Source organism: Hyperolius riggenbachi, chromosome 6 (genome assembly GCF_040937935.1).
Source record: "Hyperolius riggenbachi isolate aHypRig1 chromosome 6, aHypRig1.pri, whole genome shotgun sequence".
NCBI classification, from domain to species: Eukaryota; Metazoa; Chordata; class Amphibia; order Anura; family Hyperoliidae; genus Hyperolius; species Hyperolius riggenbachi.
In genome coordinates, this window is record NC_090651.1 from 59,271,650 (window position 1) to 59,285,949 (window position 14,300).

General features: G+C 44.6%; 1 protein-coding gene across 15 annotated transcripts in view; it reads right to left on the reverse strand.

The window, feature by feature from the left end:
- The window catches only part of NFIA (nuclear factor I A), a 678,234-nt gene that overhangs the window by 191,248 nt on the left and 472,686 nt on the right, over window positions 1-14,300 (reverse strand). For all 15 annotated transcript variants that reach the window (XM_068239372.1, XM_068239376.1, XM_068239384.1 and 12 more), the window contains exon 3: window positions 10,142-10,207. In XM_068239372.1, the coding sequence (XP_068095473.1) occupies window positions 10,142-10,207 (66 nt within the window). The remainder of the gene's footprint in view (window positions 1-10,141; window positions 10,208-14,300) is intronic.

Sequence of the window (14,300 nt, forward strand, 5' to 3'; positions counted from 1 at the left end):
ATAGTATGGCTGTCCCTCCTGCTTTAAAAAACAAAAACATTGTTAAGTGTTTTATACATTTTGGGCACCTCTCTCCAACATGGTCTTAGTTTCCTCTTAGGGCTCGTTTCCACTAGTGCGGTGCGAATCGCTAGGATTCCACCGCTGACAAAAACGCATGCGGATGCGATTCCGCATGCGTTTTTTGCCGCGATTTCGCATGCGATTTCGCATAGGCAGGGTCTATGCGAATTTAACCATGTCACTGCCTGACTCAATTTGTATTACTTTTCATGCGAATTCGCACGCGAATTCGCGGCAAAAACGCACGTGCGTTTTCCCTATTAAATACATGGGCTGCGATTCGCCTGCATTCCTCACGCAGGCGAATTCTGTGGGCCCTATTGTGCAGAAAAATCCTGCACAGAAAAACGCACGAAAACAATGACAAGTGGAAACAGTCCCATCCACTTTCATTGCCTATGCGAATTCGCATGCAGGCCACGCATGCGAATTCGCCCTAGTGGAAACGGGCCCTTAGGGGAAACGCCAGATTTTTTTTATGTTCATACTTGCACCTAAATTACAATTTTTTAAAACTTTTTTTTTTTTTAAACAAAAGTAAAATACAGTTACATATTATGATAACTGTACCAAAAAAAAAAAAAAACAATTCCATAAACATTTTCACACTACATATCACAACATACTCTTTCCATCTTTTCATGATATACATACAGTATGCGGCACACTCTGTATATATACTTTTCATTTGCTGAACATGCTTAAATGAGCAGTGCAACTTTTTCGTTCTATGCCTATTCTTACAGGAACGCAAATCCCATTGTAAATGCAGCCTTAGAAAATGACCCTAGATTACGGCAGAGGTAGTGGATTACAATTTGGGGTACACACACACACGAACATGATGACTAAGCAATGGCTAAGTCGTTAACACTCTTGCTTTACATTTTTAGGAATATGGGCTGATGTCAATGTCTTCATAAAGTTTAATGTTCTCAATTCCTTTTCATTTAGGCTAAGTGATGTCTGACCAAATTTGCCCAAGTGTCTGTAGGAGTGAGGTAGGGACAATTTGTGAGCTCCTTTGAGGAAACATGGCTAGGGGACTATGTTCTCTGCAAAGCACTACAAACATCAGCACCCCATAAATACAGTTATTAGAGAAAAAATAAATACATATCCCAACATCCTCACACCTGCAAGGTTATTTGTGTCACCCTTCTGTATGGTCTCCTTATTCTATGAGAGCTGTGATGACAAGCAAAAAGAAGCCCCAATTTTCAGTTGACAAAAAGTCAGCTGTGGGCTGAAAAAAACCGAATACTGCTGCCCAAATCCAGGAATAAATGGTCTGTTAGTCCCGTGTACAGGAATGTGTCCATAAACTAATGCCAATTTAGTTATTTTAAAAGGTGAACCAAAAAGTTATGAAATTTAAAACGTTCAAGGTTCTTGCCTTAAGCCTCGTAAATAAGCTAGATCACCTATGACCGAGACAATCTGTCAACACCCTCTCAGCTGAGAAGAATGTGTACGATGAGCGCCGAGACCATCGTTTACTGTCGAGCATGCGGCATATCCCGAGCTGGACTCGTGGTAGCCACAGGGAGGTCTATGCAGAGCAATGCGCGCAGCAGGCGGTTTAACTCACCTCCTGGAGGATCCCGACGTCAGCCACCACTCTTCTTCCTCTCCACAGAGGCTCTGCATCCCCCTGGTGAGATTGCCGTCTGTCGTCATGACAACAGACGGCGATCTCACTACAAGGTTACAGCGCCACCCGGAGGACGGGGTGAAAACTGCAGCGTTGGATCCCAGGGAGGTGAGTGAGTGCTGAGCTGCTGCAGATATCCCTCGCAGCATGATTTTTCCCAGTTTTAGGGTCCAAAACATGCAAAAAAATTTGCACCGCTTTTAGACCCCAAAATCCAGAAAGGATCATAACGCCAAGGGGGTTAACTTTCTATCTGCTTAAACTGAGTTACTGGACCGCAAAACCCCAGCTGATTAAAAAAATCCCAAATGTATTAATATTCGTTTTAAGAACACCTCCCACCCCTATCCCAAATATCATAATGTCCAAATGTCTTGTAAAAAAAACGTCAAGAAAAAGTTAACGTCAGAAAATAGAGGAATGTCAATGATGCGTTTAGCAAGTTGGTTCTTATAAGTGGAAAGTTGTAAAACCGGTCGGTGCAGCCGGTGCTGAATGGTGCGGAGAACAAAAGGCGTTTTATGTTGCTGGCCAAGCTCAGGGCTTGCAGTTCCTTCAAATGAAATCCCGCCGTTCTGCTGATTTTAATCTCGTTCGGCCTCGGTTTTAAAGAAAGAGGCGAGATGGAACAGATAATCCACCCATCAGGTCAAATGGAAATTCAAGATCAAATTCCCCCTCACCATAACCTGCAAACTTCTGTTTAAATTATGTGCCTGAAAAAAAACACGCAGATATGATGCCAGCCTCTGCCATTTGCTTACTAATTTGTGGAGCTCTAAAGCAGGGGTCCCCAAACTTTCTACCAAATTTTTTTCGGAGGGCCAGGGGGGGGGGGGGGGCGGGATCGGTTGGGGGGTTGTTTTGGAGGGGTCAGTTGGTGACCGGGTTGAGCAGTGTCGTGCGCAGCGGGTTACCGGGTTTGGGGGAGTATTGCGGCGGCATAGCAAGCACACTTGCCCCAGTATAGGGAGTTTAGTTACCCCAGTATAGTGCCCCAGTATGGGTATTATAGTGCCCCAGTATGGGTAGTATAGTGCCCCAGTATAGCTAGTATAGTGCCCCAGTATGGGTATTATAGTGCTCCAGTATGGGTAGTATAGTGCCCCAGTATAGTGCCCCAGTATGGGTGGTATAGTGCCCCAGTATAACTAGTATAGTGCCCCAGTATAGCTAGTATAGTGCCCCAGCATACGCCCCCCCCCCCCCCCCTGCGGCCGCCGCTGCCCTTACCTTAGCTGGCGGCCGCTTCCTCTCTGCCTCCATGCGTATTATTGCGCTTCATAGCTGCGCTGCTGTGTAGAGACAGGAAGCAGGTGAGCGGTTGCCCTGGTAACGGTGATACACATCGCCAAGACTGGAAGCCGCTCTCCTGCTTCCTGCCTCATCACAGCAGCCGCGGGGCGCGCTGCTGTGAAGCACACTAACATGCAGCTAAGGTAACAGCAGCGGCGGCCGCGAGGGGGAGGTGGGGGCAAGAGGCTAGACCCACGGACCACCCGCAAACGGCCCACGGACCACCAGTGGGCCGGGGACCCCTACAAAGGACTTTACTTGTTTTCTTAAAGAAAACCTGTACTGAAAATTAAAAGTCAAAATAAGCATACACAAGTCATACGTACCTTCCATGTAGTCTACTCCTCAGTGTCTTTCTCCTGTCCCGCATCCTGTTTGTTCACTGTGATCAAGGGAATTTTCCGTCCTCCATTTTGAAAATGGCCAATACCCATAACAGCTTTCTGGTCAGCACACAGTTAAACTGTAACATCGCCCACTTGAGCCACAGGGAAGCATGGATATTACCTGGTACGTCAGTTTTCCTCTCAGCTATAACTGACAGCAACTGATATTTTACTGACAGCAACTGATATATTTCAGAACTGACAAACTATTGTCAGAACTGGAAGGGATTATTGTCAGAAGAAAATGGCGAGCTTCTGAGAGGAACTGATGGCAAGGTAACTATGTAATGTTCATTTGAAGTTACCTCATGTGTTTATTTTAAATATTTTTACTCAGTACAGGTTCTCTTTAAGACTTCAGCCTTACAAGCACTGGTGAAAACACTTCGCTTTGAAGAACGTGAAAAGGGACCAGCAGCCTAACCCCCCTGAAGGACCAAGCCATTTTACATGCGGGGGGGGGGGCATAACCTACTGCATGTTGCATGTAGTTATGCATTGTGCAGCATTTCCTTCTGCACAATGCATAACTACATGCAACATGCAGTAGGTTATGCCGGGCACTAGAGTGAGCAGTGAGCAGAGAAGATGGCCACACAGCACTGGACTCCAGTGGAGAGGGTGAGCAGCATTCGGCTGTGCTATACCCTGGGCTTAGGGAGTGCAAGAGGATGTAAGGTGGCACAAAGAGGGATAGAGGGACAGAGCAGAGGTACAAAGCGGAGGCACAAAGGGGGGCAGAGGGATACAGTGGAGGCACAAAGGGACATAGCAGAGGCACAAAGGGGAAAAAAGGGACACAGCAGAGACACAAAGCGGGACAGAGGGACACAGTGGAGGCACAAAGGGGAACAGAGGGACATAGCTGAGGCACAAAGGACATAGCAGAGGCACAAAGGGGGAAAAGGTACACAGCAGAGACACAAAGGGGGGTAGAGGGACACAGTGGAGGTACACTGGCCATCCTCCACAATCTGTAGTGACTTAACGCTTCACTAGCCTGTAGGTTAGAGACGTGTCTGTACAGCCTTGTGCACAAAATGTCGCCCGAGGGATGGAGCCTCGATCCCTTTCAGGTGACAGTCTCAAGTGTGTACAAGAGACGTTTGGTTTAGTTCCCAATATAACCGATGTGGAGCACACTGTGACATGGTAGTTAATTAAGGAGATGAGTTGTCACCATCCATGGCATGAACCACTTATCTCAGTTTTGACATTTGCATCTGACATGTCACACACAGCACTGCTACCAGGACATGTCCAATTTCCATTCGCTGTCCAAAAATGATGATTATGCAGGTTGGAAATGTATGTTGAGTTACTGCATCAGGCAGAAAAGGATAGGTTTCCATAGGCCTGAACTGATCTATGTTTAAAGGACAACTGTAGGAAGAGGGATATGGAGGCTGACATATTTATTTCCTTTTAAGCAATACCAGTTTGCCTGGTTATCCAGCCGATCCTCTGCCTCTAATACTTTTAGCCATAGACCCTGAACAAGCATGCAGCAGATCAGGTGTTTCAGACATAATTATCAGAACTAACAAGATTAGCTGCATGCTTGTTTCTGGTGTGATTCAGACACTACAAATAGATCAGCAGGGTTGCCAGGCAACTGGTATTGCTTAAAAGAAAATAAATATGGCAGCCTCCATATACCTCTAACTACAGTTGTTCCACGATAAGTCTATATTTCAGTTTGTACCTTGTGGTCCGTTCCATGAATAGGAATATTTTTACATATCTGTTCTCCACTTTGAAAGCATAGAAGGCCAATTACTTCATTGAAGCTACATACAGAACACTTTGGTGATCAGCAAAAGTGGCAATCGGGAGAGAGGCCGGCTAACACTTACAAAATTGGCGATTGCAGAAGGCTGTTGATCATTTAAGCCAATTGTCACGTTTATAAATATGGCGATTAGCAAAAACGTAGTCTTATTCCTGCATAAATAACAGTGTTTTCCTGATTTTCAAATAATCCTTAAAGGCAAAAACATCAGAGGAAAAAAAAACAAAAAACTTGCAGAGGAAGATCCTCCATCCTAACTTCCAAAAGTTTTTACACCAACTATTTAAACGTTCAACTGCATGCTGTGCACACTGTGGGCCTATAGTGGGCGCTGCAAGTCTACTTTTCATGGGTGTGGCCACAGAGTTGTAGCAGGCATATCTAAATAGAGCCCGGGAACTGTTAAACTGTGACTACAACTCAACAGTTATTTGGGGAAGGAACAGACTCCTGCTTTATAACTCTCTGGGGAGAGCACTATTAGGAATTAGCATGCAAGAAACCAGGGGGTTTCATAGCATCTGGGAGAATTCTGAAAATAGATTCCTGGTGGTAGAGAAACAAGCAGAGTTCTGCATTGTAACTGAAAAAAAGCTTGACAACAATTTTCACATTAAAAAGAAATCATTTTCTGCCTGCCTGACACTGGAAATAATGATCTGTAGCATCCTGTGTGGTGTCATTGTGACGGCGGGATAAAGAGTTTGCGGCATACACTGTTATTACAGTACAGAAACTGCCTGTATCTGACAGGATAATATCTGGAGACGCTGCTGTTCAATAGGGAAAGTAAACAGACCCTTCTTATTCAACACCGCAGCAGAACAGATAAAGGATTCCTCACTGCTACAGACAGCCCTGTGCCATGTGTTTCAAAGAAAGTGTTCCCAGCTACGCTACGTACGCCTGCCAGTTTGAACTCGGCTGTGGCGGACGATAAAGACCGCCTTGGCTGCGAAACTTGACAGACACCAGTGTGTGTACAGCGGCCGCCGGACGTCTGCTAGAGATCCGGGCATGCCAGATGTCAATCGACTGAACGCCCCCTGATCACATTGTTCTCCCCACTACTTCACCCTCCTGCTTGTTGTCCCTCCACTCCCCCCCCCTCCCCCCAATAGCAATAGATGCCCAACAGATGCTAGCCAAGAGGCTAGTGGCGCATCTGTACAGCGTTAGCACTGCTGTCACGGTCAGCTCCATGTTCAGAACAGGTGGGGCTGTTGTGTACTGATGCTGGCAGGCCTCCTTGCAGGTCCTGTTGGGTCCCTACACATGGGGATCTGGCAGTGTTTGCACACACTCCTTGCGTGGCATAAACTATTGAGCCGTAAGGCATTACTATGAGCACCGTGTGCGCGTGATGGAGGTCTCTTTATGCATGCTCTTCGATTGTGTATGTGGTTACGAGCCAATCACATTGGCTCACAGTGATCACAGGGTCAGAAGCCAATGTCAGCTCCTGACCGGCTCACGGAGCTCTGCTGTCATACCGACGGCAAGGCTAGTGGGCTTCAGCGGCGGGAGAGAGGCGCGAATGGTGAGAGAGACGGATCCGTGTGGCATGACAGTGAGCCCTGTTTTTTATTTTGCTTACCCAGAAGTCTCTGGTCCTTAGGGGACTGCAGACTTCTGGCATTGAAGCGGTTAACCATACATCCCACCCTTTTTTTCTGTGTACCTCATGCCCCAATGCCAAAACATCAAACCAATAACACCTATAAATAAAACTTATCTCAGTGTTTGTACCAGGGGGGGTTTATGCCTATGAACTAGCTGCCGGGAGATTTGGGTGCAGGATCAAGCTGATATACGGCTCACCCTGCTCCTGCACAAGTCCCAGCGGTGTTGATCACTATTCCCCCTCCAGATCCATGTGGAAGACGGGGAATGATGTAATTCAGCGTCCAGGTATGTCTGGCAGCTGAATTACAGTGTTTTAAAAGTAATTTGAGATCCATCTTTTTACGGCGCCCAAATTACTCACTGAGCGCAGCTATAGCTGTAATTCCTATTATGGCCTATGGTGGCGCCGGCTGTGCCCACCTCTCGAGGGGGCCGACATGGTAAAGGAGCCCACTAATGATCTAATCTTTTTTTTGTCCAATCTTACCATTTCTATGTAATATGAGGATCTGCAACAAACACAAAAGTTAAATCTTGGTAGGTTCATCCTGGAAGCTGCAAAAAAGAAAATTTAAAATCACAAACATTGGTCCGCACGACCAAGGTTTGTGATTTTAAATTTATTTTTTGTAGCTTCCAGGATGCGGTTGACAGGTGAGTGGTTAGGGAGGGGACCGTGTGGGAGATGTGCCTACACAGGGTGTCCCTGTAAAACGATGCAATCTACGATTGCATCCAACCGAAGCCTCCCACCTGAATGCTAATTTATGCAATTCCTGTTAGATTTGGTACAGCAGGCAAAGGGTGTATAACAGTACACCTGATTGGCTGACTAGCGTCTGCTGACCAGATATACGCAGGAGATTGCTCTAGCTGGGAGTTAGCAATTGTGTTTGTTGCAGTTAGCATTCAGTTTAGAGGTGGTGGGGTTGAGTTCCCTGGACTTGCCCACACCTCCCTCTAGGTATCGTATGGTGATTTGGGGGCCCAAGGCTGTCGTGCGGACCAATGTTTGTGATTTTAATATGAGGAACTACCTAAAGTATCCATTCAAAGTGTATTCACTCTGTTTACTCTTCTGCTGTATAGATTTGGTAAGATTGTACCATTAGTGGACACTATTAGGGTTCTCACCAATCGCAGACAAACAAGCTCGCAAGTAGGGAGGGTCAATGAGATGCAAATAATCCTGACTTGATGCAGAATTATGTAAATTGTGAATGCAAATTTATGCAGCTTGAAAATCCACCAATCAAGAACCCACCAAGATTTAACTTGATTGGTCTATTTTCAAGCCGTACAAATTTGCATACAGAATTTGCATAAATCTGAATCAAATCGGAATTATATGCCTCCCATTGACCATCCCTCCTCACAAGCAGTGCAAGGAGTTCTCCCCACAGGAAGAGGTTAGTCCATGGTCAACAAAAAATAGGTGTGTTAGCGCGGACCTGAACTCAGAACTTCCTCTCTGCTCTAAAAGATAAGAAACAGCATAATAGCCTTAAATGAAAAAACATTTACCGTATTTTTCGGAATATAAGACGCACTTTTTCTCCCCCAAAAGTGGGGAGAAAAAGTCAGTGCGTCTTATATTCCAAATGTTAGCAATTTAGCACTGGCATATTGGCCTCAGCCAGGCAGTATATGCGGCCATTTGTCTCCCTCTTATACGCAGCCCTGGAGTTATAAGAGCCACCAGTCAGATGCGGGTCAGTGCAGAGCGGCAGGTATGGCAGCATACTGTGGCCGCGATCGGTATGGATGTCGGGGAGGCGGCCGGAGATCAGCCTGCTTGGCACTAAGTAAGAGGCATGCTATTCATGCAGAGCGCAGCGGAAGGCGTTATTACCGATCCGGGATCCAGCCGATCCAGCCGACGAGTCCTCCATCTGCTTCTCTATCTTCAATACCGGCTCGCGCTGACCCCCGTCCTGTTACTTCCTGGTCTGACGACCTCGGCGGCTCACGTGCGTCAGGGTCACGCAGTGAGAGAGCGTCAGACCAGGAAGTAACAGGACGGGGATCAGCGCGAGCCGGTATTGAAGATAGAGAAGCAGATGGAGGACTCGTCGGCTGGATCGGCTGGATCCCGGATCGGTAATAACGCCTTCCGCTGCGCTCTGCATGAATAGCATGCCTCTTACTTAGTGCCAAGCAGGCTGATCTCCGGCCGCCTCCCCGACATCCATACCGATCGCGGCCACAGTATGCTGCCATACCTGCCGCTCTGCACTGACCCGCATCTGACTGGTGGCTCTTATAACTCCAGGGCTGCGTATAAGAGGGGGATAAATGGCGGCACATACTGCCTGGCTGAGGCCCACTGGCTGCCTAAAGGGGTCTCTTTGGCTACCAACAGGGGGTCAAAAAAACCGGAAAAGCATAATGAATGTGGTTAATGGAGCTGCTGGGGGTGGCAGGGGGTTAGTGTAGCTTGTAAGGTAGCAGGCATTAGTGTAGCTTAGATAGAGATCTTGGGAAGGGGGCAATGTCCACAAGACGCTCCTGGAACTTGGACGCACCTAGGTAAACTGTATTTTTTATTTTCCCCGATTTTTATCCTCTAAACCTAGGTGCGTCTTATATTCCGGAGCGTCTTATATTCCGAAAAATACGGTATTTGTTACAGTTGGTACAAATCCTGCAATAAATCTGCAGTTTGTCTACTTCCTGCTTTCATGGAAACATATGTAGGGTTAACATCCTATGTTTACAAATTAGCTGCTCTGCCGAGGCAGCCAGCTGACACAGCTGAGAGATCAAATTTCATTCATTTTTAGTCACAGATGAGGGGGAATAAGACAGGCTATACTCTCGAAATACATACAGGGTGGATTTCTTTCTGTTTTCCTTTTGTCCTGTACAAGAGTTCAGGCCTACTTTAACTTTATTTTGCATGCCGGGCACCACTGCATAAGTATTTATTTTTTTGCATAGTGAACGTAAAAAAAAAAAAAAAAAAAAGATGAAGAAATATTAGCTTTAAAAGGACTTTATCATGGCAGTTTAGGACCCTGCTGTGGAGACTAACTTTATAGACCAGTGTCTGGGACGCACAAAACAGACAAAAACGACAAATGCATAGATCTAAGCCAGTAATCTGCAAACTTGGCTCTCCAGCTGTTAAGGAACTACAAGTCCCATAATGCATTTGTCTTTCTAAATCATGACTGTGGCTGTCAGACTCCTGCAATGCATTGTGGGACTTGCAGTTCCTTAACAGCTGGAGCAAAGTTTGCAGATCACTGATCTAAACCCTCCATACTTTATCCTAGGCCAAAGAACATGGATAGAATATTAACACAGTATGAGATAACTCACCGTTCTCCGGCTGGTCCTTGATGTCAGCCTCGCTGGGCTGGCTGGGACTCTCCGATTGACTTGAATCTGTTCAATAAAAAGATCGTCTTAGAACAATGTCAAATTCTGCGTGTATTTCAACTAACATCACACACAGTCAGGATAAAGGACACAACAGGACCTCACAAAGCGAAGCAGCACAAAGAAAGTCGCCTACAGCAGCCAACCAAAGGGCTTCCTCTCCCTTGCCAAGAAGCATGTGATAAAATGACAGCTGTAATCTGATTGGTTGCTGAGAGCTCCTTTCCACAGGATATTATCTCTCAAGTTCATATGTTTAAAATACCGTAATAGTATTTGGATGGATATTGGTTGCACCTTTCAATAAAGTAAATATCTCTTCATAGATCATTAGCAGGCAGCAGAACTAGTTTTTTTCTACCCAACTTTTATTGTAATTTTCGTTACATTTTATTATGAAAATAAAAGTAGTACTTCTGGCTGGGTTACTGATCATGTGACTATGTCCACAAGGTAGAGCCTATTATGAGGCATGCTGGGGAATCTGAGTATGCAGGTAAGCCCCTCCCCTTCCTCTACAGTTCTGCAACAGAGGAAGCTGGTTCAAAGTCCCTAATCAGTGTTACAGCCCAGGTTTGGAAAGTAATTGAGGATTTCATGACCTTATGATGGGCTGTTTATTGGGTACGTGCGATTCTGGCTCTGTTGGGTTCACTATGACCACCTGATAATCCGAGTTCCAGTAATGCAGTTACTGATGGTCCAGTATTTCGGGTTTGCGACTCTAGCTTGTTTGGTTGCAATTCTCCCTGCATTGTTTAACTCTAGCCAATTCTATTCTCAATAAAACCCTATTCCCAATATCCCTTTCAAAATTAACTGCTTCCTTGAAGCCTAATCCTAACCCCTGTTAACATTAATCCCTTTCTGACACCTAAGCCCAACCCCAGCATTCCCAGCTAACACTGACCCTCTTCAACACTTAGCTTTACAGGTTAGGTTTGAAAAAGTATACACATACAAATAAGAAGTACATTTCTTTCTGAGTAAAATGAGCCCTAGATTACTTCTCTCCTATGTTGCAGTCACTTACAGTCGGTAGTAGAAATCTGAAATTACCGACAGGTTTTGGGCTAGTCCATCTCTCCATGGGGGATTCTCAGGATGTCCTTTATTCTTTATAAAGACACTCCCAGAAAAACGATGTGTACAAAGATGCTGGCCAGCCTCCCCACTCTCTGCACACTTTTTTGGCAGTTGGACGGAGCAACTGCCATTCAATAAGTGCTTTTGCAAATAAAGAAATCCCTGAGAACGCCAATGAGGAGATGGGCTCGTCCAAAATCTGTCTGTTCTGTCAGATTTCTACAATTTACTGTAAGTAAATTAGCAGAAAAGTAATGTATGGCTCATTTCACTTTGGAAGAAACTTACTTTAAACCACCTGTTTATTATGACTGAGAACTGAGAGGTTTCTCCCTAGATCTTCATATGTGAAGCTATATGCTTCCTAAGAGGTTTGTAGATAATACACCACATCAAAAACAAAACAAAAAAAAAACAAAACAAAAACAAAAAAACATATTTGGCTAAAATGTTCCAAATGGTCTCATAAAATCTCAAAATCATATATTACAGCTGGTAAATTCTTCAGCGGACCCCCTATTAAGTTACTCAAGAGTTCACAATACATCAGACTGCAAACAGACTTGCATGGGTGGGACACTGCTCTGGATTCTATCCTAGCAAAGTAAACCAGTGTGATGGCTGGTTTACTTAGCTATAAAAAAAAAGATACTGCTAAATCTGAAGGTAGCAGGGCTGTGAAGTTACAAAAATCATCCGAATGAGACTCTGAAGTTTATGAAACCACAGACTCCGACTCCAAGTACCCAAAAAATTGCTTCGGCTCCTCCACTCTATAGATCTGGCAGGTAATACTTAACTTTCTCAGATAAAAATAAAATAGCATGCTGAGACAATGCACTTTCTATAGTGGAGGGCGGGCAAAGCATACACAATCAGGCAGAGCGGAGTAAGGGAGGAAATGACATCAGGATTGGCTTCAAAATAGCCACAGTTAAAATGGGAAATGCGACAAAGGATTTTCTATTTTTTTACTGTAGGAAAATCACTAAAATCATAACATGGACAGTGCAATACATACGTTATGTAAGTAGAGCAAGTATTTATCTACTTATATAGGAGTTTATTTTTCTGTGGTAGTATGACTGACAGCTCCTCTAACTACCGTACTTCTTTGTAGACAAAACTGACTTTTTTTGCATACAATGAGTTTGTAAACATGATTCAGGATAACCAAAAGCCACACTAGTGTTCCTTTAACTGTCTGTTGGCAGTTTAATTTATTTTATGTACGCTGAATTAAATATTGTGATGATTTCCTCTTTAATTAAGCAAACCACTGCTGTCGCCTGAAATAAAATATCGTCTCCTGCAAGGACAGCTCAGTTCCACGCCGCAGAGATGAATTGAGATGATAAAGCGTCCGTCTAAGTTTCATAGTCCCACTGTGCACAAATGTGTAAAGCAGCAAGCGCTGTCAATCAAGCCGAGGGGCAACGGGCAATCAGGTGAATAGATTAATATTTGCCCATACATAATTAATGGCGGTGACTGATCCATATTGGGAGCATTTCCATTAAATCAATAGAATTACTTAGTGCAGTGGACTTTGCATATCCTATTGACATTGTGTAGCGAGCATTAACTCATTGCGATTTCCCAGGAGCCACCGGGAGGGCTGCGCGGCCGCCTGCTTAAACACTGATAGCCCGCTGATTAGCAAAACTTTATTTATTCCTTATTTCACTAAGTAAGCCCATCTACAAGTACACCGTCATGATGCATCTCTGCTCTGCCTTAATTAATTGTAAGCCAAAGTACAACAGTACAAACATGATGTAGAACAAAAATATTTGCAGCGCTATCTCTGTATGTCAAACAGGTCATTATGTCAGAAAACAGCACTATCAGTATACATAAGTATGCTAAACATTTTATCAGAAGACAGCATTGCCCATCTGTATACATGAGTATGCTGAAATGCAGCATTTTACCACAAGACCGCATTGTCCATCTGTATACATAAGTATGCTAAAACACAACATTACATCAGAAGACAGCACTGTCCATCTGTATACATGAATATGCTAAAAGCCCAACATAGTATCAGAAGACAACATAGTCCATCTGTACACATGAGTAGGCGGAAACATACCATTATATCAGAAGACAGCACTGTCCATCTGTTTACATGAGTATGCTGAAGAACGCCACAACACATCTGTATGCAAGAAGACAGCACTCTGGATATACGAGAATGCAATTACAAATCACAACACAATACTATGTAAGAAGACAAAACTGTCAGTACACATAAGTATTTGACACTGAAAAGGATGTCAAAAGAGATTGTGAAGGTAGAAGACACCCCCCCCCCCCCCCCCCCCAGCACACTCCAATATAGGGAGGTTAATTTTGAAGAAAATGTTTTCCTGTTGCGCAGTGGCCTTTTAGGACAGCTGAGACCAGGTGATAATTCCTCACACACTTAACAGTTATCACATACATTCCTCTTTGAATTGACTTTTCACAACATTCTATCCTTGAGTTAAGGATTGAATCCTAAACTTAAGGCCCATGCACACGCTAGATAAAACTCAACCAAGGCACCTGATACTGACAGGCTAGCGATGCAGCTGTACAGTGTCAGCCTTGCAATGTCCCCTGATCCTCGCCAAATGACAATCGAGCGCGTGTATGGGCCTTGAGGTCACTAACAATGCGTTGTACAGCGATACTCTTCCCCACCGCAAAGGCCATAAAAAATATGGCACCACTTTTCGCCCCCAAAATACGAAAGTAATCACACCGCTAGGGAGGTTAATGGTAGTTCTGAATAGCAAAACCTAAAGAAACACTGTAAGGACACAATAGTAAAATGCATTAAATTATTCAGGATACTTATGTTAATTATACTGGTTTCAGCATTAGAGAGACTTTCCACATCTATATACAGCTGTATATTGGACTGTAGCTCTGTCCTTCCAGTGAGGTCACATCCTGCTTAGCTATGTGGAATTCTCCTCCCAGAACATTTTAGGAGACCAGGTATTATTCCTGCTGGCTTCGGAAC